This window comes from Dipodomys spectabilis, unplaced genomic scaffold (assembly GCF_019054845.1).
Source record: "Dipodomys spectabilis isolate Male_0828 unplaced genomic scaffold, ASM1905484v1 ptg000089l, whole genome shotgun sequence".
Classification (NCBI taxonomy): Eukaryota; Metazoa; Chordata; class Mammalia; order Rodentia; family Heteromyidae; genus Dipodomys; species Dipodomys spectabilis.
Window position 1 is genome coordinate 8944963 of NW_024870766.1, and position 26815 is coordinate 8971777.

Genomic DNA, 26815 nt, shown 5'->3' on the forward strand with positions numbered 1-26815 from the left:
AATAAATAATGCTATGATTATAATAAATACCATACTCATGTTGTTGATGCTTTTTCTGACATTACTAATTGATGATTCTCTGTTTTCCTCTTTGAAAATCAAATTTATATAAGACAGGATGATGGTGGTATCAAGAAATAATTTAAAGTATTGTTTTACAATTGTAACTTTGTTATATGAACAAATTAGCACTTGGTTATCTTTCTACTACCTTATAACTTAAATATTGATTTTTTGTTGTTATACTCAGGAGAAAATATAACCCACAATATTAAATATAAAAATTCATACATGTATATTCCAAAAATTTAGTTTTATTCTTTCTATTCAATAAAGGAATAACAGCCTGAAGAATTTGTTGTAGCTATAATTACATAGCTATAGGAATGAAAACCCGATGAGCATACATTTATGTAACACTATATTTCAGTATATTTTAGAATACAAACATAATATTTAAACCATTATATATATAAACCACTCTATTTTTATCAATTTTTCTTTAAATAAGTAAGTTAGTTCATACTTATGACTGATTACTGATGAGGTTTATATGTTTGGTGTAGGGAAGTAACATGGTCTATTAAAAGGATGTTAGCAGGTACATTAAACATTCAATCAAATGTAAATGAACAGGTCAATCATCCAGAATTATCCAAGAGGCTTGACCTCAGTGAAGCCCATTTACAGATAAATTATTCAACAAAAAAATTGCTGCCTTGTAAATTCTGCTCATTACTGACAGTGTTGTGCACTACTCAGTAATTACATATCCCTGACTCTACTATAGGAGTAGGATATTATGTACATTCAAAATCAAGAAGTAGAAAAAATCAGAAAATACACAGATTAATTGAAATGAAAATACTTTCATCCCAAACTCCATTCAATCCTCTTCTATATCACTTATATCCTGTTTTGACATTTTCATGATTTGATTTGAAATTTTTGGTATATAATAGTCTTTTGCAACCATAAACTACTCATTTATTTTTTGTATTATATTATTTCCTTGTTTTTCAAAATTCTTCTACAACTGCTGTTCACTTTGACCTTTCCAGCCATGTCAGGAAGTAATATTACCAAGCCTATCTGCCTTACAGGAAAACAAGCTAAAGGAACAAAGATTGAAAATTGTAAGTTGTTTTTTAAGCAAAGTGAATTTATTCAGATATTGCATTAATTAATTGATTAATTTTATTGTCCAGGCCTCACACTCTTGCTTAGCAAAAATAAGCTCAATTTGATCTTATATGTATCACCAAGTTATGAAGAGTTTCATAGTTAATACAGATGGCTAATTCCTCAACCATCCTTTTCCTGTCTCCCTCCATCTACATACACTCATGTGTGCACGCACACACACACACACACACACACACACACACACACACGCACACACGAACACACACACACATGGGGGAAACTCAGAATAAACTTCAAATCTAATCATTCAGGATTTTCATGTGTGAACATGCGGTATATTTTGTCTGCAACCTTATATGCAGAGTATGTTTTTCTACACTAATGGTACACATACATATCTTAATGACTCCTGGAACAAATTGTTATAAATAAATAAGGCACATTAATGAAATCATGTATAAAATTTTACACATCTAGCTCCACAAATAAATTTCTTGATAAGTTATCTTCTACATAATAAGTTCTGGACTAGACATCCCATAGGGAAATGGCACAAGGCCTTCTTGAGTGTTAGAATGTACATTTGGACCTCTGATTTAGTGGAACAGTGTGTAAAAATCTCATAATCAGTACACTCCCTATTGGCTCCACATCTGAAGATCCCCAAGAGTGCTATTTGTCTCAGTGAACATCTGGAATAGATTATATCCAGTTAATTGGCTCCAGGTTGAGATCGTTACAGACAGTAGCATGCAGTATAACCTGTGTATTTCAGTAAGTCCACCCACTTTGACTAAATCACACCTACTTCTCTTCATAATTCCTCCCATATGCAGAGCTTATCTATGTGTATGTTCACACAGCGTGCACACACACACACACACACACATACTAACAAAATATCAATGTATCAGTAGAGAGGTTTAAAAAGATGTTTAACCCATAAATTATCTCAACTGCAAAATTAACCATTGAATTTGACAAAGATTTGGAGAGAATAATAAAGAATTTGGAGCATTAAACTGTAGAAAAAATATCTGCTTTATGGGCCGGGAAAGTGGCTCAGTGGTAGAATGCTTGCCTTGCATGAATGAGGCCCTGGGTTTGATTCCTCAGCACCATATAAGCAGAAAAAGCCGGAAGTGGTGCTGTGACTCAAACGGTAGAGTGCTACCCTTGAGCTGAAGAACTGAGGGACAGCGTCCAGGCCCAGAATTCAAGCCCCACGACTAACAAAAAACAAAAAAACTAAGAAGAAGAAGGAGGAGGAGGAGGAGGAGGAGGAGGAGGAGCAGGAGCAGGAGCAGGAGCAGGAGGAAAAGTAAAGATCCGCCTTAGTAGATTTATTTAGTAGAATAATCTTCCATTTTTTTTAAAGTTCTAACAGATTTTTGGCCTATTTTATTCCCCTCCACCCCTTACTATATGTCTCAGCACATGTAGGCACATATCAGAGGGTCACAGTAGTAAAGAGAGCAGTACTTTGATTTTTAACTTATTTAACAATATTAATGAGTTAGGCTACAATGAACAGTATAACTACTGTTCATTGAAAACCAAAACATCAATCATTTTAACTTACAATGTTGGAGGCATAGGGCATGTCTTAGCGATTAATGACCAGTTGGAGGAGTAGTTATCTTAATACATAGCCAAGAGCCATTAACTTCAACTAGTCATTAATTTCCAGGAAATGTCCTATACTGAGGTCACTATTGCTAATAAAACACACATATGGAAAGTTTCTCTTTTTTGCCTATGTACATAAACATGCGTTCACGTTGCATGCATTATTGCATGTCATGGAGGGGGGAAAAGGATTTTTCCAAGTCCAGAATCTCAGAAAAACTAAATCTAATGAAAAATGAGACTATTCAAATTAACCATTACTTCTACCTAGCCATTCGATTTACCTTTTCCTATTTTCAGAGGGCATGGGTATGAGAAAAGATACTTGTTGGTATGTGAAAGATGTGGGCTTATCTACTGCGTTCACACGGTTCCTAATCACAATCAGATCTAGACAAAGGTAAAGGATGGGGAAAGGAGCTGAGAGGAGTTCTTTGGGGAGAGGTGGAGCCAGACATGATTGAATATCAAGGGCAGTGAAAGTGATGCTTTGTTTTGAGTCATAATATATTAGGTACCCAAACTGGCATGAGGCAGATTTAAGAGTTTCTTTAAGTTCCTTTGTCCAGTCCCCCATTGGTTGACAATGCACTTTTTCCTCCTTTTCCTCATTTGATTAAGTCTATCATGTTGTCAGCTCTGTGTTTTTGCATCCCTGAACCAGATATCACTGTCTGTAGAATTCTCTCCTGTTACATTCAATTCTGCTCTTTTGTATATAAAATTACTTGTCTTGCTTAAATATACATAGTACACTTTTAAGTTATCATCCATGGTATCTTGTAAACATCTCATTTTGTTGTAACTTATTTTTATGTAGTCAGCCACTCCTATAGAAAGGAATCTTATATTTTACTTTAACTTAATAAATAGTCAAGAATTTACTATAGTGGTAGTAATTGATAAGGATAGATAGATAGATAGACACACACACACACACACACACACACACACACACACACACACACACACATGCACACACGTACACACACCAAATACCAAACAAAGCAGTTACCACATATAGGATCCTCTCTGGAATCCATCATAGCAAGTATTGGTTAAAAGTGAACTCCTTCCTAGAAAGACAGGCAGTGTCTTAGTGAAGAAGGAAGAAAAGTTAAAGACTCCAAAGGAAAAGCACCATAGGTTTACATGTAGAAAAGGCAGACTCTCCCTAAAGGCTTCGTTTGATTCATCTCTTCCCATGTGACTTTAAAAAACCCGTTAAAGAAGTGGAGGTATGGGACAAGTGGCTGAATGATAGCTTTTAGCAGAAGAAGCTAAGGGAGAGTGCCAGGCTCTGACTTCAAGCACTAGTACCATATTAGAAATAGGTAGATAGATAGATAGATAGATAGATAGATAGATAGATAGATAGATAGATAGATAGATAGATAGATAATCATTCTGTACTTCAGTTTTCTCATCTGTAAAATTAAGTAATAATTGCCTTAACATTATGCTGTCACTAACATTAAATGATTTTGGCTATGTAAAGCCCTTAAAAAATATCCTGCATGCTGCTGGTCAATGACTATACTTAATGAAAAATTCATTCATTCATGGTGAGCTTGCATTGGTCCAGGCCTACCACCTATATAAGTGGCCTTGACCTAATAGTATCTAGCTTTACTAACTCTGGTGGAATTTCAACTGAGAAATGAGAATACATCCACTTCAAGAAAGGCTGCTTTGTATGATTTGGTTTGAGGATCTTGTTCTTTGGAGATGGTATGATGTAAAAAGAGTCTTCTCCTAGTGCTTCTACCTAGTCAAAGAATCTATAAAGTGATGAGCAAGGATGAAGTGTTAAATACTTGCAGCAAAAATGTGAAAATTGCTTTAATACAACAAGAGAAATTTTCAGTAGTCATTTATATAATTGGATTTGTAACACTGTGTTCATTTGTCCATCTGAGTAAAGATGATTCAGAATTTTATTTAACAATTATGACTTATTTGGTTTATGACAATTCTGCAAGAACAAATCACATAAGAACTTACTTATTTAAAAAATCTATATATTTTCTGAAAACAGTAGTACATCTGAAAAAAAATCTTCAAAAAATGTTATCCTGATCATTTTTTAAACATTTTCAGATACATTAACATCATTTGAAAGAGGATATTATTTTCATCATGAATGCTAATAAAGATGAGAGACCCAAGACCCAATGTCAAGAATTTCACATTTTACATGGTTTAATGATGCTAAGCATGACCATGCTGTTTCTTCCTGTCACTGGAACATCTAAGCAAAATATTCCACGGCTCAAGTTATCGTACAAAGGTAAGCATATAAATATTTTCACGTATAGTAAAATTTTTTGGTTTTTAGTTTTTTTCCTTTAGGAATTTATATTGACTGTTTGCATCACCTAATAATATAGTATACAACAAAAAAGCTCAGTTCCTTATTGTTGTATCTAATTTTTGTAAAATTCAATCTGCCACACTTAACTTATATTGGTCTTTTGATTATTATGAATGGTGGAGGGTGAATAATATTGAAATACACTGTGTCTATGTATAACACAGCTCACAGAAAACTGTTGATCAATAGAATGATGGGACTGCAGAAAGAAAGCTATAGAAGGGTTTATTATGTCATATAATATATGCAAATGCAAAAATACCTTGGTGCAACTCCCTTGTATAATTAATATACACTAAATGAATGATCAAAAAGTAAATAGTCTCTGTTGTAAGGAAATTAGCAAGAGAGGTAGGAGAAAAACATAAGGTGAGAAAAAACATAAGGTGAATGTGAGTTATTATGGTCAAAGTACTTTATATACATGTTTGAAGAAAGAACCTGTTAAAATAGTTAAAGGATGGGGTAAACGAGGGAATAAGGGTGAATGATGATAAAGGAGGTCAATGAAGGAAAAATGGAGACAAAGAGGGAAGGGCTGACATTGTTTAAAAAGAAATGTACTCTTGATCTGTAACTTTAATTCCTCTTTACGTCACCTTTATAATAATAAAAATGCGGGGGGGGGGAGCCTTAACTCCATATTTATAACCTCTTTGCTGATGTTTTACTTTTATTTTTAAGTTTTCCATCAAGTAGCATCATAGAAACAATGTCACATAGACACATAAATATCCCTTGCATAATATATTTAGGGATCATTATAAGCTTAATTATGTCATTTATTAATTCAGAAAGTAATCACATTTAGAAACCTACTTTGTCAAGAATTGAATTATTTTCCTTCTATACAGCCTGATTCAGTGTAGAAAATGTAAAATAATTAATATTTTGGAGTTCTTAGAAAGTGGATGGGCAAATACAAGCAATATGTTACTGAAAAGCTAGTTATTTCCAAAAGGGAAATTCAACATTTTTTTTCAAAGTAGTTGAAAAGATGAGTAGTCAAAACTGGCAAGGACCATACAATTGTGCTAAGCCAAAGTGATTACTCATTTTTTTTCAGAAAAATAAATGAATAGTAGCAGCCATATGGAATTACTGTGCATATATATGTGGATACTGAGAGCAAACTATAGTGAGAGATTTCTAGAACGCCTACCCTGTATTTAATTTCCATGTTTTATTACTTTTCTAGCCTTTGAGATGTAGATAAACTAAAACATTTGCAAAAATATAAATTTTGGCTTGTATTCTAAATACCAGAAGCATCAAAAGAATAGAGTTTATTGATTCATTCAGTCTCCTTCTACAGAAAAAGAGGCTCAGATGAATGAGAATCTTTAAAGAAATAAATCAACATTCTTAATCTTTATAGGACAGAAGGCAAAATCAAAACCATACACTAATGCAAACTGTTGATTTTTCAAATTAAGAACCTACTACTTTTAAATAGCTATTTAGAATCCCTCTTATTTTAGATTTTAATGTAGAAGAAAATTGTCTCAGTTCTATCCCCATACCCCAAACACACATAAATGTAACAACAGGCTTGAACTATGCAAAATTCAGTAAAGTTCTTTAGGCTTTCCAATAATCTTAAAGGTACATGTGGTTCCCTTTATGGTGTGTAAATCCTCTGGGATGTACTGTATCTACAGCGAAAGAGTCAGGATTAGGATTTCAGGCTCTGTGTAGATTGGGGCCAATCCAGGAGGCTAGCTATGAACTAACTGTGACCTCCCCATTTGCTCCATATCTCAAATTCTCACATATGGGAAGAAAATAACAATTCTCACCACAAAAGGTGGTGGTGAAAATAGCTCATTCCCCAAATAGTGCTTATATCAATGCGGTCATAATGAATTCTCAGTGGCTATTATGTATTGAACCAATTTGATTTGCAAATAATATTCTTTTTTCTTTGTCTACACTCATCAATGTTTTGTAACGTTTACTACATTAAAGAAACCTCTATACGGTATTTTCATAATTTAAAAAAAAAGAAACCTGATGGTATAGTAACATTCTTTAATGCCTTTGTTTTAAATGTTCCTTATTCTTTTTCTTTATTGTTTGGATTATAATACTTGATTCTAATATGTCCCTTCCTTCGTTCCTTCATTTCTTCTTCTTTCCTTCTTTTCTTTCTCTTTTTTTATTTTTCTTTTTGTTCTTGGTATGGAAGTTTGAACTCAGAATGTCATGATTGTTAGACAGGTGATCAGCTACCCAAACAACACACATATTATAGATTAAAGATTTTTATTGATCTTAGTTTTGGGAATATTTTATAGTTTGCATATTTTATTTTTTATTTTTATTTTTTATTTTTATTTTTGTCGGTTGTGGAGCCTGAACTCTGGACCTGGGCGCTTTCTCTCAGCTCTTCAGCTCAAGTCTAACGCACTATCAGACTTGAGCCACAGCACCACTTCTGGCTTTTTCTGCTTATGTGGTTGAGAATTTGAACCCAGGGCCTCATGCATGCAAGAAAAGCACTCTACCACTGAACCATAGTTCAGTTTGAATTTTATAATGTTTTATTTTCTAAGTTTCCTGACATCTAGTTTAAATATTTTTATGGTTACTAGTCATTTTCCTAGAAATCTTTGCTTAATCTAAGCTTGTAAAGATAGAGTCTCATGTCTTTAGAATTGTGGCTTTTATTTAAAAGGAGATTTCATTTTAACATTTCCATTCATGCATACAGTTTTTATTATTATAAGGATGATGTGAAGAGGAATTAATGTTACAGATCAAGAGTATATTTCTTTTTAAACAATGTCAACCCTTCCTTCATTGTTTCCCAGTTTTTCGTTCCCATCCCCACCCAAAAGTTGCATAGTTAATTTTCAACTTAGTGACCAGTAAGTACCAGTAACAAATTTGTTCACCCTTTGTCCCACCATTTCTGTGACCCCTTTACACTCCCAAAGACAGATAAATGAACAAATAAGTGAAAAAAGAAAATGAAAATGGTGATAAAAAATATTGTTTCCATTTCCTAGAGTTCATTGTGATACATATAATTTTATATGATCAGATGCATACAGGTATTACAGATGCACATAGGTATAGGTATTATACCTTTGTGTTCCTCCCGGAAGAGTAGCCTCCTTTGGCTTCACTGTTTCTGAATGCCTAGAGACCTATACAAATTATCCCAGTGTGTGTGTGTATATATATATATATATTTACCATCCCCTGTGTTTGCTTATAAATTTATAGGCACACTCTAGCTACCACAAATAAGGGAAGTCATGCCAACCTATCTTTTGCTGGTGTGGCTTATTTCACTTAATATTTTCAATTTTTAAAATTTTATTTTAAAGGTGATGTACAGATGGGTTACAACTACATAAGTCAGGTAATGAGCACATTTCATTTTGAACAGTGTCACGCCCTCCATCATTCTCTCCCAGTTTTTCCTCTCCTGACTCCCCACTTCACTGCTGAATTGGTTCACCCTTTGTCCCACCATTTCTGTGCTTCCTTTCCCCCTCCCAAACCAGATAAACTTGTATATAAGACAAAGGGTACAGAAACAAAAAAAAATAGCCACAGAAGGGAATAGACTAAAGGAAAAGAGGTGTGGGGGGGACCACAAAACAGTACAATAAAAACTTCTTGCTTCCATTTATTGGAGTTCATTTTGATAAGTGTCATTTCATATGGTCATATACACATAGATATTGAGCCCTTGTGGTCCTGTCTGAAGTATATCCTCCTTTGCTCTCACTGTGTGGATGTAATTAGAAAGTTCCTATGGATATACAAGTAAATTCAGTGCATAGTAAAAGACAAATAATTACACTTAGACACAATTTCTTAATTTTTTTCTAAGTCTTTCCATTGCCTAAAGAATGATACAATATCGTTCTTTTTGATGGATACGTAGAATTCCATTGTGCATATGTACCATGTTTTCTTGATCCATTAGTCCATTGAGGGGCATCTGTGCTGATTCCATATCTTGTCTATCGTAAACAATGCTGCAGTGAACACAGAACATAGTTATGCTGTTAGCTTTAGTGTGACCTTGTTTATGATATATTGGATAAAAGCTTGCTTGATCATTGGATAGCTTTATGTTTATTTTTTTGTGGAACCTCTAAACAATTTAGAAAGGTTATCTCTTTTGAACTTATTTAGAGACAGAGAAGGAATAGGAAAACATGCTTGCAAATGCCATTTCAAATGTAATAAGTTCTCTGAAGACTGAAGCAAGAGAGTGACTAGGTCAAACTATTCAACTTAGACTTTGCCAAGATTAGGTTTCTTAACATTTCAGGAAAAATAAAACATTGGGTTTTACATCCATTTTATAGATAAAATACATGAACCTTAGTGCCTAAATTACATAAGCCAAAGTAAGAAACTACCAAAGGCTGTGTTCCTATATTTGTTTAGTCCAAGGTCTATGGACCTGTCACATTGTGGTGTCTATAAAGGAAACATAACATATTTAACAATACATATATCGCAATATAAAAATACACAAGATCTTGCCATTACTTACTTCTTTGGTAATATGTGCCTTTATCATTCTCTAAAATAATAAATGTATTTTTTACCCTCAAGGTGATTGTTTTAATTTCTCAAAATTTAATTGTGTTTTGCACTGATCAGAAAAGTTTTACTTCATCAATAAGCACTGATTATTTGATATTATGGCTCTTTGTTTTATATGAATTTTTTAAGAAATGCATGGCTAAATCCAAATGCTCTCTAAATTCAGAAATTTATTTACTTATTAAATTTGAAACATATCCTAACAGGCAATATCCTGGCAATATTACTCTCAAGCTTATTCAGCTTGGTTTGTCTAAACTGAACAATCTGTTATCTCAATTCAGTATGATACAGTAATAAAAGATCAGGTTCTGAGACCCGATTGCCTAGGTCTTTACTGCTATTACTAATCATGAACTATTTGGAAGCTTATTTTCTGGGTTACAGTTTTCTTGTTTATAAGACACTAAATCAGTAATATGACTGCCACATGTAAGGCTAATAATTTTGTTATAAAACTGAATCCATGTAGAGCACTTAAAATCATGTTTGATATAGTAAATATTTAATAATGGAAATATTTATCATTTTTTATGAAATACACCATCTTGCTAGGTATTGATGGTAACTCTTTGACCAAAGGTTTTTATATGTAAACAATATTTTATAATTTCTTTTTGGAAATTATGTAAAAATTTACATGGACAGTGAATCTGAAAATTGTCTTTGTGTTCTCCCCAACTATTTTCTGTCAGTGTTAGCCTCCCTCAGGCAAGAACTGTTCAGAAATTATGAATTTATTGAGGGCATTGCCTCGAGATTTCACTACTGTGTTCCTTTAGTTGTTAATAGGGTCCACAGGCAATACACTTCACACAATTACTGCTGACCTTGATTAAAGTTTTGTGTTTGAGTGATGTTAACCTTTACTCATGGGTTAAAATGTCTCATAAAATCACTCAGTAGTTCAGACTATGATGCAATCTGAAATGCCATTTTTATTGACAAATCGACTGGAAAGATAGCCTACTCTAAGTCACTCCTTCTAAGTAAAAATTACCACAATGTGTTTTTGCCTACAAAGTAAATCATTAATGGATGATTTGAAAGTATGCACTGTATTTGAATAGACTCGTGGTTTCTCATACATGATTTCACTAAATTGAGTTCAGGGGTAATTTCACTGTGTGTGTAATGCTTAATTGTCAATATTACTAACACTAGTATCCAAATGCCTGCTGTATTTCTTGTATTGTTTTGGAAATTGGTGGCTATATCAACTCAGAGAGATTATGATTCTTGCCACCATGTAGTTTATATATTCATAGGGAAGATCAGAAAATGTATAAGTAAATAATTCGGTCATGTAGAAAATAGTAGGAACTAGAAAGAAAAATGTACCAAAAATCAAAGTTCAAGTGTGGTAGAGTTAAAGTAGCAAAAAGAATGGTGCTCAGGGAAGAGCTAACTAAGTGGTGTTTTCAGATATTTAAAATTACAGAACTAAGCCGGGAGCTGGTGGTTCAGGCCTGTAATCCTAGCTATTCAGGAGGCTGAGATCTGAGGATCGCGGTTCAATGCCAGCCTGGGCAGGAAAGTCCGTGAGACTCTTATCTCCATTAAACCACTAGAAAACTGGAAGTGCCAGTGTGGCTCAAGGGTAAAGCACTTGCCTTGAGCCGAAGAGCACAGGGAGAGCACCCAGGTCCAAAAAAGAAAAAAAAATTACAGAAGCAGTTCATTGAAATATCTGGAATATTTTTTTTTGCAGAAAGAATATAGTACAAAAGTCCTGAGGTAAGTCAGTGTCTAGAATTCTTAAGAATCTTACAGAAAGGAAACAATATGCTTAAGCAACAGGGAAGAAGAAAATGATTGATTAAACAGAAAGAAAGCTGTGGTCCACAGTTCAAACAATAACATTTAATATGATTGATACAGATGGGAGAATTTTCAGCATGGTTATACATGTGATAGCATTACTCTGATTTCTGTGTAATCAGTGCCTTGGAAGGGAGGAGAATAGAAAAAGAAAGAGCCAGAATAGAGGTGTTGTCATAATCCAGGGAAGAAATGATGGTGTATGGGCAATAGAGATAGAAGAGGATGTGAAGATAGGGCCAATAGGATATTCTGATGGTGAGCAAGTGAATAAGAGAGAAGAGAGGAGAGAGAGAATGAGTGAGTGAGCAAGAGAGAGATCTCAGATATATGACTCCAATTGTTTTTCTTGAACAATAGAATTATTAATAAATTTCAATGAGAAAAACTGAAAGAGATAGGTTTTAAGGAAGAACCAGGATCATTGTTTTCTAAAAAAGGATAGTAGGTATCAAATTGAAATTCTACAAATACACATGAATATTTAAGTTGGGAATTCATGGAGATGTCAATTGGAAATATAAATTTTGTAGTTACACATGGAAAATTTTAAATCCATGAGACTGTGAGATAATGAAGGAATGGAAAAGAACTCAGTAAACATGAACAGTCAGAGATCACAGAAAAACCCCTGCAACTGCAAAGCATTAGAGCCACAGTTGGGTCTCCAGATGGTACATTAATGTCCCTAAATTATTAATTAGTCTGTAATAAATCTTGACTTAGATGGAAGATAGATAGAATGAGGTAAACAAAACATAAGGCTGAGAAATCATTAAATTTTGATTAGACTTCTTATATGTAAGAACTTGGTGCCAGGATAAAGCAGTAAAATAGACATCACTAACCAGACTTCTAGTATTTTTAAGGGATAATATACAAAATAACTGCAAACAGATGAATGTCATCATGCAAAAATAAGCAAATTTTAATTTAGGAAAAAATAGGTATAAAATTCAGCATTAGAAGAAGAGCTTAAAATGTCTTGAATGAAGTGTATGTCATGAAAATGATGTACTTTGTGTTCATGAATAAAATGGGTGAGGCAGCATGCATGATGTGGTAGATATCATTTGGGGGTGTCTACAACAAGGAAATTAGGAGCTATTACAGTAATTTCAAGATAGGATAATGCAAGTCTAGGCTAGCTAGGAATATGAATAAATATTTGACAAGCAAGATTAGAAATTTGTATAATAGGATATTTTAGTCTTTCAATTTAGATGGTTTTAAATTTTGAATAGAGTGAAATGGAATGATTATATAAATGGAAGAAAGGAAGGAAAAGGAATAAAAACTAACTTTGAAGTGTTGAGCCTGAGATTAGGTAATAACACAGAAGTCCTCGAAGTCAGAAGGGTTGAGATGGTCAGAGGAAAATCTGACAACCTGTGGAAGATGGTTTGGAAATGCTAAACTGAGATTTAGTTTTTAGCTATCTGTCTTGAAGTCATCCGCAGAGAACTGACCATTTCTAAGGCATAAATAAATTTTAGGAAATAAAGTATAAATAAGAAATAACATGTCATTGTTTATACAGTCTGAAAGGGAGGACAACATTTTATGCTTGTATTTTTTAATCTTCATCTTGGATATATATGCAAATAATGATTCAAATCTGCTGAGTGCCTCTATTGGGATTATGCTCATTAGACTAGTGATTAGAGACAGGATCCTCATCTGGAGAAAACCTAGAGAAAAGTCTTACAGATGATTAGCATCTGCTTAGTCTGATGAAAAAAAACGACCTGAAATTTTCCTGAATCTGTGGAAATTTCAGATCAAATGTCATAAGGAAATGCCCAGCGTGATAAATCAAAGAAATATATACATGGAATATTATTTTAATTTTCATAATAGCAAATGTGAAGACATGATTTGAACAAATTCCATGAAAAATCAAAGACACATTCAAAGGCTTGGGACACAGATGGCATAAAACTTCTCAACTGTGACCAAAGTTTCACATATGTCCTTTAACATAATCACTATTGTTATTATTATTGAACACAGGGTCATGCTTTGTAGCCCAGACTTTCTTTCAACTCTATACTCTCCTGCTTCAGCCTCCTGAGTCCTAGAATTTTAAGTATGTACCACCCTGTCTACTGTAATAAATCCTCATGCTGATTTTATTGTTCCCTTATTTGCATTGTTTTTGGTTTTTGAAGGAACTCTTCTGTTTTGTTTGTTTCATATTTGCAGTAACAAGGATTGAACCAAAGATGTATTGTTAATATGGAAATGCTCTATTACTTAAGCTACATCCCAAGTCCTGTATCATCATTTATTGTGGCTGAAAGGTTTTGATCACACATTCATTGCAGTATAAACTACAAAGAGAGATGAGTGTGGCAGTTCATGTCTCATTCTTCTCTCAGGAGATCAAGGCAGGAGAATCATAAATTTGAGATCTGGTAGACTATATAGGAAGACTTTCTCTAATATAATAAAAGAAATTTGAGAAAGGGAGAAATTCTAAATATTTTATTTTATTTTTGTTCCGGTCGTGGGGCCTGAACTCTGGGCCTGGGCGCTGTCCCTCAGCTCTTCAGCTCAAGGCTAGCGCTCTACCACTTGAGCCACAGCACCACTTCTGGCTTTTTTCTTTTTGCTTATGTGGTGCTGAGGAATCGAACCCAGGACCGCATGCATGCAAGGCAAGCGCTCTACCACTGAGCCACCTCCCCAGCCCGATTCTAAATATTTTAAAGAGAGGTAAGTAAAGAATTGTCAAAGCAGAAACAGAATTATTTTCTCAATGATTTCTGAGAAAGTTTATTTCATCATGACATCCTTTTTGGGAAAAATACTCATTTATCCTTAACTTTATATAGACAAATAAGAAAAAACTATCAATCATAACAATCCTTTAGAAAATTTTTTAATAATTTATTTTTGAAAGTATAAGGACTCATAAATTATGAATTGCACATACATAAAACATCTATTATTGAAAGCTAGCCAAGTAAGAACAAACCTGTGGCTTAAAGTATGGGTTTAGATAATGTGACCACATAAAATTACTCTGATTTTACTTCACATCCTGTGCTGGCAAGAACATAGGTCTGGTGATAAAATTGGCTTTATTTGTTTACTGAATTATGTCTGCTTAAGCGATACCATCTGATTTATGATTGACTAGAAAAGATTATAATGGACAGCTGCAAAAGAGTAAACATGAATTTGGTTTTTTCATTTTTGTTGTTCTTTCTGATTTAGACTTGTATTCACTGGAAGAAAAAGTTAGGCCTCAATATTTCACCTAGGAAAGCTTAGGGATCATGAGCTTTCCTGTAATTTTAAAGTAATCTTTTGTGGGGAGCTTAGATTGGATTGATATTCTCTCTCATTGCTTGAGTAGGAGGACATGTGTAATCTAAGTATACATACACTATAACTGGAATTTTTGGTAGGTGGAGGTGAGCTATTTTGATAACCAAAATCCTTTCACATGATCTCAAAATGTGTTGGAACACAGGTAGAGCAAATTAAGATGAGCTAATTTTCCCAAGAGAGGATCTATGCCTTGTCTCTGACCAAAAGCTGGAGAAGCAAACACAGATCCAGGAACAGCTAAAAGGGATTCTATGGGCCACAGCATTAGGAACTAATTTTTATTTTGGAATGAACAAAGTTTGCTCCCTTTGTTCAATTTTTGAACCAAAATGAGAGCAGGCTTTTTGCTGGAAATGGTTTAGAAGCTCAAACATTTCTGGAACTATGGGGAGAAGCTTTGAAGGAACTCCAAGAGGGAAGATCTCAGAATTCTAAACCTGTAAAAAAAAGTTTCTGGGAATTCAGGGGTGGTGTGAAAATAGCTGGATTTAGGTGGAAAGTGAGAATAGAATGGAATAAATACATTTGTGAGCTAACTACTTACACAGATTTCAAAGAACACACTGTATTGAGAGATCTTCTAATAGTCTTAATGATACAGCTAGGGCATATTGTTTTAATTATCGAAATGAGCTGCTATTCAATTAAACAGTTTATGAATACAATGCATTTTTATCAATGCCACTTCTTTCAATATTAGCACCCATCCCTGATCTACTTACCTCTGCACTCATTCTTCTTAATTTTGTGGGATATATACATGGGGTTCTTGACTGCATTCTCTCCCTCTTTTCCTATTCATTTTCCTTCCCTCTTCCCCTTGACCTGACCCCACTCCTTTTGAGTCCCACATCTATGGTGTTTTATATTGCTGAACTATGATTTTTTGCCTTTCCAAGGAATTATACTATTTGAGATCTCCCTTAAATTTATCATATTTCACTTGATACATTTGTATGCATTTTCATACTACCCAATACACATACTTATATGTCTATAAATTAAATCTAACATTCACATATGAGGGAAATATTCTGGACACGTAGAGGAGTGAGTAGGGCAAAGATTTTTGCTGACTATTCTGAGATGGCAGAGAAAGAGATCATTGGTTTATTTTATCTGAATACATTTCTTATATAAGCTTTTATTTTTTTCTTCCTTCCTTCCTTCCTTCCTTCCTTCCTTCCTTCCTTCCTTCCTTCCTTCCTTCCTTCCTTCCTTCCTTCCTTCCTTCCTCCCTTCCTCCCTCCCTCCCTCCCTCCCTCCCTCCCTCCCTTCCTTCTTCCTTCCTTCCTTCCTTCTTTCCTTCCTTCCCTTTCATTTATTTATGTGTGCGTGTGTGTGTGTGTGTGTGCAAGTGTGCATGTGTGTGTGTGCGAGTGGGCGTGTGTGTGTGTGTGTGTGTGTGTGTGCCAATACTAGGGCTTGAACTGACATTTTTTCCACTCAAGGCTTTCATTATACCACTTAAAGCACAGCCCAACTTCTGACCTATTGATGGTTAATTGGAGATAAGATTCTCACAGACTTTTCTGCCTGGGATGGCTCTGAACCATGATCCACAGATCTCAGCATCCTGAGTAGCTAGTATTACAGACCACCAGTGCCTGGCCTTTACCAAAGAATTCTTAGTTTTGCCCACACTAGAATTGACTGCTAGGCTGATATTTTTCTCATTCTACTCCATGAACTTTTGCCCTTAACAACCTTGATTTCCTAATTTTTGTTAAAAGAGTGTGTGTGTATATATATATATATATATATATATATATATATATATAAAACACTTAAGTTTTCTTATTTAAGGATGTGGAAAGACATTTTTTTAGCCTTGCACTTCTTGCACTTTTATGAATTCAGCTCACAGCTCCACCCAGTTCAGGATCTTTGGCAATAAATTCAAGATTTCAAGGATTTGAGATCTTTTTCACTCAGCACTCAAAACCTGAGGAAGTCTGTGTTGATGAATTCTAAATTTATTAAATTCAATATAACTAACCACTCCCTTCCTTACTGGGGTGAAGAGGAAGAATGGAGACCATCAGGTCAAATAGAGTATTTTTTCAAACTGAGTGAACAATTGTATTAAATGGCATTATAAAGGAAATTCAAGAAATTCCTTCTAAATCAAAGGCTTATTTCAGCTAGGAACAAGGATTACTTGCCCCTTAGCCTGCCTTCGCATGGATGAGCACTTGGCAGTGAGTGAGGAGACATCTTCACCACTAAGAGCAAACTAGTTTTGTGAAGTCCAGCAAACCACCAGGACCTTAGTGAATTGGTAACCTATCAAGTAGAATGGTATTATTACTAAAACCTCCTCATAAGTGTAATCATATTATTGACTTTTTTTCCTCCCCAGGTTAGACTCCTTGTTTTTAAGAACAAATGTATCAATCAAAATAGTAAGGAATAAACTATCATTTGGTATTTTTATAATGAACTCTTCTATTTTAACAAAAATAAAGTCTGAGTGCCATAGAGTTCATTTGTGTTTTTTACCCACATAGAAATGAGAAAGTTAAGATAGCCTTATTCCATATATAGGGAACAAATTCCAAATATAGGGAAGAAATCATTTCCATTTTCTTTTTAAAAATACTTTGTGACTCCTAAGGACTCTTGTCCTTTGTCACAGTACACTTTCATTTTTGTTATGGATGAACATTTCTTCTTCCCCTGTCTATTTCAAGAGGACAGGAATATAGCCATGTCTTTTTTTAATATGATCTTCTCAGCAGAGAAGATAGTTATAGGGGCTGGGAAGGTGGCTCAGTGGTAGAGTGCTTGTCTTGCATGCATGAGGCCCTGGGTTCATTACTCAGCACCACATAAGCAGAAAAAGCCAGAAGTGGTGCTTGGCTCAAGTGGTAGAGCACTAGCCTTGAGCTGAACAGCTGAGGGATAGCACCCAGTCCCAGAGTTCAGGCCCCACAACCGACAAAAAAATAAAAAGATGAGAAGATAGTTACAGCCTTCAAAAGGTAGGTTTTATAGCTGGGCACCAGTAGCTCATACCTGTAATCCTATCTACTTAAGAGTCTGAGTTCTGGAGGATTGTAGTTAAAGCCACCCTAGGCATGAGACTCCATCTCCAAAATAACCAGGACAAAGCTAGGCTGGAAAAGGCTCAAGTGGTAGAGCACCACAAATGAGGAAATGAAAAAGTGATCTTTTGTTTGAGAGAATCAGTCATTTTTAAACATGAGTACCGATAATAATTTAGGAGAACAGTTTCTCCTGTGACATTTGGTAAAAGAGAGACATTAATGAAAGGAATGAAATTACTTTTAGAACAATGCATGTATACAAGCATTAAAATTCAAACCCTTCATAGAAACTTGAGACATAGAAAAATAGTTATTGCTTGTTATTTACGACTCAAGAACACATCCATTATCTTTATCAAAATCCATTACACACAATGATTCCTATATTTTAACAAAATATAAACCATCTTATATTTAATACATTTAGTTTGGATGTAATCGGATTGTGTATTTTCCCAAAATACGCTGGTAGACCAAAACTGGAAATGTAAGCACCTGGGTGACTCCACATAGTGAGATTACAAATTGAGGACAAGGAGATAGCACAAACACTGTCAAAAAGGATGATCACGATACAGGTTAAGGTAGACTCAGTCAAGGGTTTAGAGAGATGGAAAAAAAGACATTTAAGACATGGAGGTAACTTCTTCTGTCATCCTCATGAAGGATGGCATTGGAAAACCAAGTCCAGAAGAGGGCCCCTCTGACTACCCGGTGCTCTGTAAATCCACAGGGAGGGGGGAGGGAAGGCAGAGTTCCTATATACATGCTTTAAAATATGAACAATATTTAAAAACATTCACTTTCTTGAGAGCAAAATAGCAAAGCCTAAAAGTTTACATCTATGGAATCTGCCTCCTTTTCAGATTCCCAAAACTCAGGGTGTGTACCAACTTTGGGTGTTAAGATTTAGTCTCTAGACTTCACGGTTTGGGGTGTTTTTTTTTTTTTTTTTGTCTGAGTTTTAGTTGATGTCTCCATGGAAACCAAATTGCCTTTGCTTGGATTGGCAAAAATGCAAGAAAGATAAGCTGTTTGGGGGAAAAGAAACCTGTTCCAATCCCTGTCCCAAGGTCTTTCCACAATCTGTGTCAGCCTGAGAGATGTCCATGTGTAATGTCTGCGTCTGATTATTTTGTTTGGCTACAGAGCATGGGGAAACATGCTTCAATCATTTTGATGCTAGCATTGTCATAGGCAATGCTAAATCATTTGGAAATGGTAATACTTCAGGTTAGTCAATATTTTTACAGATGTTTTCCTCGTCAAGATTGTTTGAAATTAAACCAAATATAATTGGTTTTGGTGAAACAGAATACAGCAAATAACTATGTTGACAGCTTATTTACCTTTCCTCATTGTACATGTAGAGAGAAGTATCTACGTATCTTCCTCTTTCCTTCAGTGTGGATATAACTTAGGGACGCATCCTGCTTCAGAAATGTCTGGGTAGCCTTCCTAATGCCACAATTCCTCCTCCTCATTCTTCCTGAAATTTGCAGTCAGACTTATCTGTCTAACACTCAGTTATAGTCTTTGTCACTTTCCTACATTAAAAAAAATGATAGTGTCTTCCAGTCACCTACAGAATAATCAAACTCTCAGCCTGACGTCATCAGCCTTGGTTATCTGGATATTGTCTTTCTGTCTAGTCTCACTTTTCACTGCCTCCACATGTTCTCTACATTTCAGCACACTGGGTTTCTTCAGTTCCACAAATATTCATCCACTGCTTAATTTGCCTTAGACTTTCAGCTAGGAACTCAATGGCAAGTGATACTTCTTCTTAGTCATGAAGTAGCTCACAGGGTAAGAAACATGCAAATATAAAGCCCTCCATGTATACAAATGAAAAGGATACTTTAGGCTCTTGTACTACTTTTCAATAGATAGATGATAGATTTTTTTTCTACTCATATGTATCTTTGATAATATTTAATTTATATGGTAGAAACATTAAGATATTAACACTAGCAAACAAGAACAAAAGAATAATTATACTAAGAAGCATTAATCAAAATTATGCATACTGTCTCTCACAAAATGTTTTTATTGTGTTGTATTTGTGTTTCTCCTTGTGATGATGGGACATGATCTAAGTGAAGAGATGAGCTGACTGACATAGGTATTATGATGTAGCATTAGGCTATAGTGACTGGTCTTCTGATGATCCATCAGGAGAATGACTAGCTTTGGTATATCCTGGCTCATTGGCTTATGGTAACATCAGATAGGGGTGTATACAGTGTGGATGTACTGGAGAAAAGGGTTATTTATGAGAAGCATTTATACTTCTATTAGAATATATTCCTTATGTTTTATGTCTTATTTGCATATCAATTTCTGCAGCTCCAGCAGATAGACTTCTCTAACCTTACAACCATAATGCTCAAACACCATGTTCAGTACCAAAACTATATGTACTAATAAATATTTGTGAAATAAATAGCTTCTTAATATTAATCAAATATCATTAGAATAATAGAGATGTTTGAAGCAATAACATTCTGGTTTAATGAAAGTTGAGATGACATTCTTCTCTCATACAACTTATTTGGCTCAAACAAGTTTAAACATCATTTTAAAAAATAAATATTATACAGAGTTTTGGAAACAGTTTCCATATATATTCCAGGTTGCCCTCAAACTCAAGATCCTCAAATATTCAAATGACTTTTCTCCCTTCCAGAAATACTTCTAAAAACTTTGTTTAAATTACCTGCATTAGCCGCTACGAGATAGGAGATTTTATGATTTCCTTTGTATGTATTTTTGTACAGGCTTCAAAAATACATTGTCAGCACTATACTAATTGACAGCTATACCACCTACTATATGCAAGGCATTATTTTTATATGCTGATCATTATTAGCTCCCTTATTCATCAAACTGGTATAATTTATTATAGTGTCTACTTTCATCTTGGTTATAGATTAGGAGATTGTGGCACAGAAAGATTGAGGGACTTGTCCTAGAGGAGATAGCCAGAGAGGTATGAGGCCAACTGTGAACCATCGTAATCTGGACCTAAGCTGTACACTCTTACAAGACTAAGTTATAAATCATTTGGAATTTATACTGAAATATACATAATTAACATCCTCAGACACATAATAATAAGGATTTATATCATATAAACTACTTTCCATTTTTGGTTTGATGAAAATGACTCCTGAAATCCTCTGATGCTTTCATTTTTTCCCATTTCTATCTTGGTTAAATTTTTAAAATCCCATTGAAGATACAGAGTTACTGTATTCAATGAAGATTTGTGTGAAACATATCCTCCTACTGAAACCTTAATCATACCTACTGCAGCTGTTCCCTTGGCTCCGTTCATTTTACTCAGTTCTACTAACAACCAGTATGGAATGTTTGTTGAGTATTATCCCTGAAAAAAATAAGATTACTACATTTAGATCTGATCAAAAGTGTATTAACATGTCTATACTCTAAAAATGATTAAAGACATATTTAGCTTAATAGAAAGTTAGTCTAGAGTTCATTGTTCCATCGAGTGTACATAGCCCATGATACACACATACACATACACACATACACAGATTAAAAAAAAACGCTTAATTAGAGAATAGCAGGAATATCAACATTTTCAGCATACTGCCTTTCAGTTTGTCAAAACTGAGACATAGTTTCTAGTTCCCAAACTGTGAAAAATAAGACTTATTCTTTGATAACCAGAGAACATGTAAAGACAATAAGAAAATATGAAAAAATTGTAAATCTACATTTGGTAGAGATAATCTATAGTCTAGTAAGGAACTGGAAGGCCTATTTTACAGAAATTGAACTTTGCATAGATTTAGAAATACTTTTATGTCTATCCTGAGGGCATCTACTTTTACTTCAACAATTAATAGTTATTTTATATAATGTTTTAAATTCTTGTGATGTGTAATAGCCTTTTTATTGTATTAGGGTTTGAGGGGAAGGGAAAAAACAAATTGTTTAAATAGGGTTACAGGTGGAACCATTGCAACAATGAGATGTACAAGACGTTATGTCAAAAAAAAACTTTACAAATTTGGTGGGGAAGGGGAGGGATATGGGAGGTCAGGAATGGTAAGGGGAAACAAAGGAGGAGGCAACAATGCTTGATAAGAAATGTGCTCATTACCTTGCTCATGTAATTGTAACCCCTCTGTACGGTATTTTCACAATGAAAAAATACAGAGTAACAGAGGGGGAAAAAAGTAAGCAATAAGAAAACAAATAACAAATTTAAAATATAGGTTGAAGACCTTTCACATGACTTCACAAAAGAAAAGATGCAAATAACAAATAAGCATATGAGAAGATACTCCATACAATCAGTCTTCAGGAAATACAACTTATGGTACCAGTACATATGTATTAGAATGGCCAAAACCTGAACTACTGATAATACTAAATTCAAAAAAGTTACAGCACAACAGGATCACTTGTTAATGGCTTTTAGAAATGCAAAATGGCACAGACATTTAGGAACACAGCTCATGGCTTCTTAGAAAAATTTATATGCATAAAAACCTACATGTGACCGGGGGCAGGTAGTTCATACCTAGAATCCTATCTACTGAGAGGGCTGAGAATTGAAGATCATGGTTTGAGACCAACACAGACAAAAATGTCTGAAACTGACTATTGCCAAACATCCTGCAAAACTTCCAGACTAAAAATGTGGCTAAAGTGGTAGAGCCAGTGCCTAAACCAGCACAAAATAAATAGACTACCTAAATATATAAACTAACTAAATAAATAAATAAAAAAATACTAATATGTTTACAATGCATTCACTCATCATTGTTAAAACTTATTTCCACAATAAAAAAGTTATTAATAAGAATAAAAAAATTAAAAAGTGAACATTTGGGCACCATTGGCTCACACCAGTAACCACTTACGAGGTTGAGATCTGAGAATCACACTTTGAATCTAGCCCACAGAGGAAAGTCTGTGAACTGTCTTCAATGAAACTACCCAAAAGCTAGAAGTAGAACTTTGGTTCAAGTGATAGAGCACTAGCCATGAACAACAAAGCTCAGAGACAGCACCCAGGACTGTCACACAAAAAAGAATGATAATATAATAAACAAAAGAACTAAACTATTAAAACATGAAAACATAAAGTGAACTTAAATACGTGTTGCTAATGAAAGAAGCAAGAATGAAAATTCTAGATACCATATGATTCCAACTATACAACATCCTAACATGGCAAAACTATGCACAGTCAAAAAGGATGAATGAATGTCAGTAACTTGAAAAGGTAAGATGAATTAAGAGTGAGATCATAAAGGATCTTTAAGGAAATGAGTGATCCTGTATTATATAGTGATACTGTCATTAAAACTTTATCCAATGCATAAAATATCAAGCATGAAGAATAAACTCTAAAAGCACTGTGGACTTTGAATGGTATTGCTGTGCTATTGTGGGTTTATTGATTATAACAATTACACCATGTTTGGTGGAATGCTGTTGATAATAGGGAAAGCTATGCAAGTGTTGGGGCAGGGAGTCAATGCATGTTGATATTTTCTTCTCAGTATGACTGTTAATCTAAAACTTTTCTAAAAAGTAAAATGAAAAAAGTAAAATAATGTTTCAAATAAAAATGGAATTAACTAAAGAAGTGAAGGACCTTTACAATGAAAACTTTAAAAACTTAAAAAAGGAAATCAAAGCAGAACTTAGGAAGTGGAAAAAACTCCCATGCTCCTGGATTGGAAAGCTCAACATCGTTAAAATGGCAATACTTCCCAAGGCTATCTACAAATTTAATGTGATGCCTATCAATATTCCAACCTCATTCTTCACTGAAATAGAAGAAGCAATCCAAAAATTCATATGGAACAAAAAAAAGGCCCCAAATCACAAAAACGATCCTTAACAAAAAGAACACTGCTGGAGGAATATCAATACCAAATTTCAAACTCTACTAAATAGCCATAGTAATCAAAACAGCTTGGTACTGGCACAAGAACAGACCTGAGGACCAATGGAATAGAACTGAAAACCCAGAAATGAACCCACAGACTTGTAGGCACCTAATCTTTGATAAGGGAACTAAAAAAATAGACTGGAAGAAAGACAGCCTCTTCAGTAAATGGTGCTGGCAAAATTGGTTATTCACCTTTAGAAAACTAAAGCTAGATCCTTATATATCACCCTGCACCAGAATCAATTCCAAATGGATCAAAGACCTCGGAGTCAAAGCAGACACCTTGAAGACATTAGAGGAAGGAATAGAAGAAACCCTAGGTCTCCTTGGTACAGGCCGAGAAACACAACAAATCAAAAATGGTATTTTATGAAGCTGCAGAGCTTCTGCATGGCAAAAGACATAGCTAGCAAGATCAATACAAAGCCCACAGATTGGGAGATCTTCATTAGCCATACAACGGACAAGGCTCTCATATCTAAAATATATCTGGAACTCAAAAAATTAAATCCCCCAACAACAAATCCTTAAAGAAACAACTGCCTGATGAATAAGTGGGCTAAAGATTTACAGAGAAACTTCTCTGAAGAGGAAGTAAGAATTGCCAATAGACACATGAAGAAATGCTCAACCTCTCTAGCCATAAAAGAAATGCAAATCAAAACAACATTGAGATTCTACCTCATCCCAGTTAGAATGGCTATAATCAAGAGCTCTAAAAGCAAAATATGCTGGAGGGGATGTGGCCAGAAGCGATCCCTACAGCATTGTTGGTGGGAATGTAAACTTGTTCAACCACTTTGGAAAGCAGTATAGAGGTTCCTCCAAACAATCCACATAAAGCTCCCCTATGACCCAGCAATCCCACTTTTAGGCATTTACCCAAAAGATCACAAACAAGGCTATACTAAGGCTACCAGCCTATGTTTATCGCAGCATTATTTACCATAGCTAAGATATGGAACAAACCCAGATGCCCCTCAGTAGATGAATGTATCAAGAAAATGTGGTATATATACACAATAGAATTCTATGCCTCCATCAGAAAGAATGACATTGCCCCATTTGTTAGGGAATGGAAAGACGGAAAAATTATATTAAGTGAAGTAAGCCAGGCCCAAAGAAACATAGGTCCCTTGGTTTCCCTTATTTGCAATAGCTAGTACATGTATAGGTCAGGTATAAAAGGCCAAAAACTATGTACATATGACCATATAAGATGGTGTTAAGTGAAATGAACCCCAAGATAGGGACTCAAATATCTTTTTTCTTTCTTGCTATTGTTTTTAATGTATTTATAATGTACCATGTGATTTTTTTTTGTTTCTTTATATGTTCCTCCCCCATGGTATAACAAGTGCCCTGCATCTTGTATATACACTTCTCTAATTTGGGGAAGGGAAGGAAAAAAACAAAATGCTTAAATAAGGATACAGGTTGACCCATTGTAACAATGGGATGTACAAAACACTATGTTGAAAATGAACTTTACTAGTTCAGGGGGGTGGGGGGAGTGGGAGGGTGGGGAGTTGTTGTGGAGATGGGAGGGAAGGGATGGTAGGGGGAAAACTAAAGGAGGAGGCAAAATGTTCAATAGGAAATGTACTCATTACTTTTGTCATATAACTGTAACCCCTCTGTACAGCATTTTTACAATAAAAAACATACCAAAGAAAAAGGGAAGAATGCTGTGACATTTGTGACAGTTTGAAACTTTCTATTACAGTATTCATTATTTTGTCAGTGTTCAAATATTATTAAAGTTAGGTTCTTCAAATTATAAGAATAAGGACATTGTTTGGAGGTACTTTGAATTTTACTTTTGTATTTACACATTTTATATTCATTTCAGAATCATATTTTACACATAAAATAGTATTAATAAAATACAATTGAAATGTGTTACTTATTTCTTAATGAGTATATATTATGCCCTAGTTGTTTGCATTTATCTAAATTGCAATTATAATCAACTTTTATAAAGTGGGATAATTTACAAATTGAAGCAAGTAAATATTTTGCATAATGATTTGTTTTTTCTTTCCTTCTTTTATTTTGCCATAGACTTGCTGCTTTCAAATAGCTGTATTCCGTTTTTGGGTTCACCAGAAGGACTGGATTTCCAAACTCTTCTATTAGATGAGGAGAGGGGCAGGCTTCTTCTAGGAGCCAAGGACCACATCTTTCTGCTCAGTCTGGTTGACATAAACAAAAATTTTAAAAAGGTCAGTGTACTTAAATATATATCAACAACTAAAGCTATTTAATTTTATGTATTCTCTTGGTGTGGAGTGACTCTATCAAAATCCACTCAATTTTCTGTGTCAGAAATAATTACTGCCTAGATGACACATTTTAAATTTTCATGAATTTGAGTATATATGAAAGCTCTATTGAATCAATGAGTACAATACTAAAACAACCTTTGAAAATATAAATGAAAAGCATCAACTATGTATTTACTGAATAAAAATGCAAACATTTCTATTGAAGAAATGCAAAGTGAATTATTTTTCAAGAATAAGTAAATATTTCAGCAATATAAAGTTAAATTTTCAGTAATTTTTAATGAACAAATAAGCATTATTGACATGTGTACTATGGTTGTGAGTTATAATAGCATTGGAAAAACATATCTTTGTTTCACATTTTCATTTCATATCTGAACAAGTTTCTTCTAAAGTCCAGTGATTTGGGGTTAGTGAAACATATATGCCCCTACTATGGTTTCATTAGGAACAATTTTAATGTTGAAATATAAATTGAGCGCCAGTGGTTTATGTTTGTAATCCTAGCTAATCTGGAAGTGGAAATGAAAAAATCACAATGAAAAACTAACCCAAACAGAGAAAACTTTGCAAAAGTCCACAATAATAAGTCAGCAAAAGCCAGACTAGACGCATGGCTCAATTATTAGAGTGCCAGCCATGATCAAAAATT

General features: G+C 34.3%; 1 protein-coding gene across 1 annotated transcript in view; it reads left to right on the plus strand.

Annotated features, from left to right (window-relative positions):
* Sema3d (semaphorin 3D) overlaps window positions 1-26815 on the plus strand; it is a 173791-nt gene that overhangs the window by 48356 nt on the left and 98620 nt on the right. The window contains exons 2-3 of the mRNA XM_042684634.1: window positions 4876-5065; window positions 25940-26100. Of these exons, the coding sequence (XP_042540568.1) occupies window positions 4915-5065; window positions 25940-26100 (312 nt within the window). The 5' untranslated portion in view covers window positions 4876-4914. The remainder of the gene's footprint in view (window positions 1-4875; window positions 5066-25939; window positions 26101-26815) is intronic.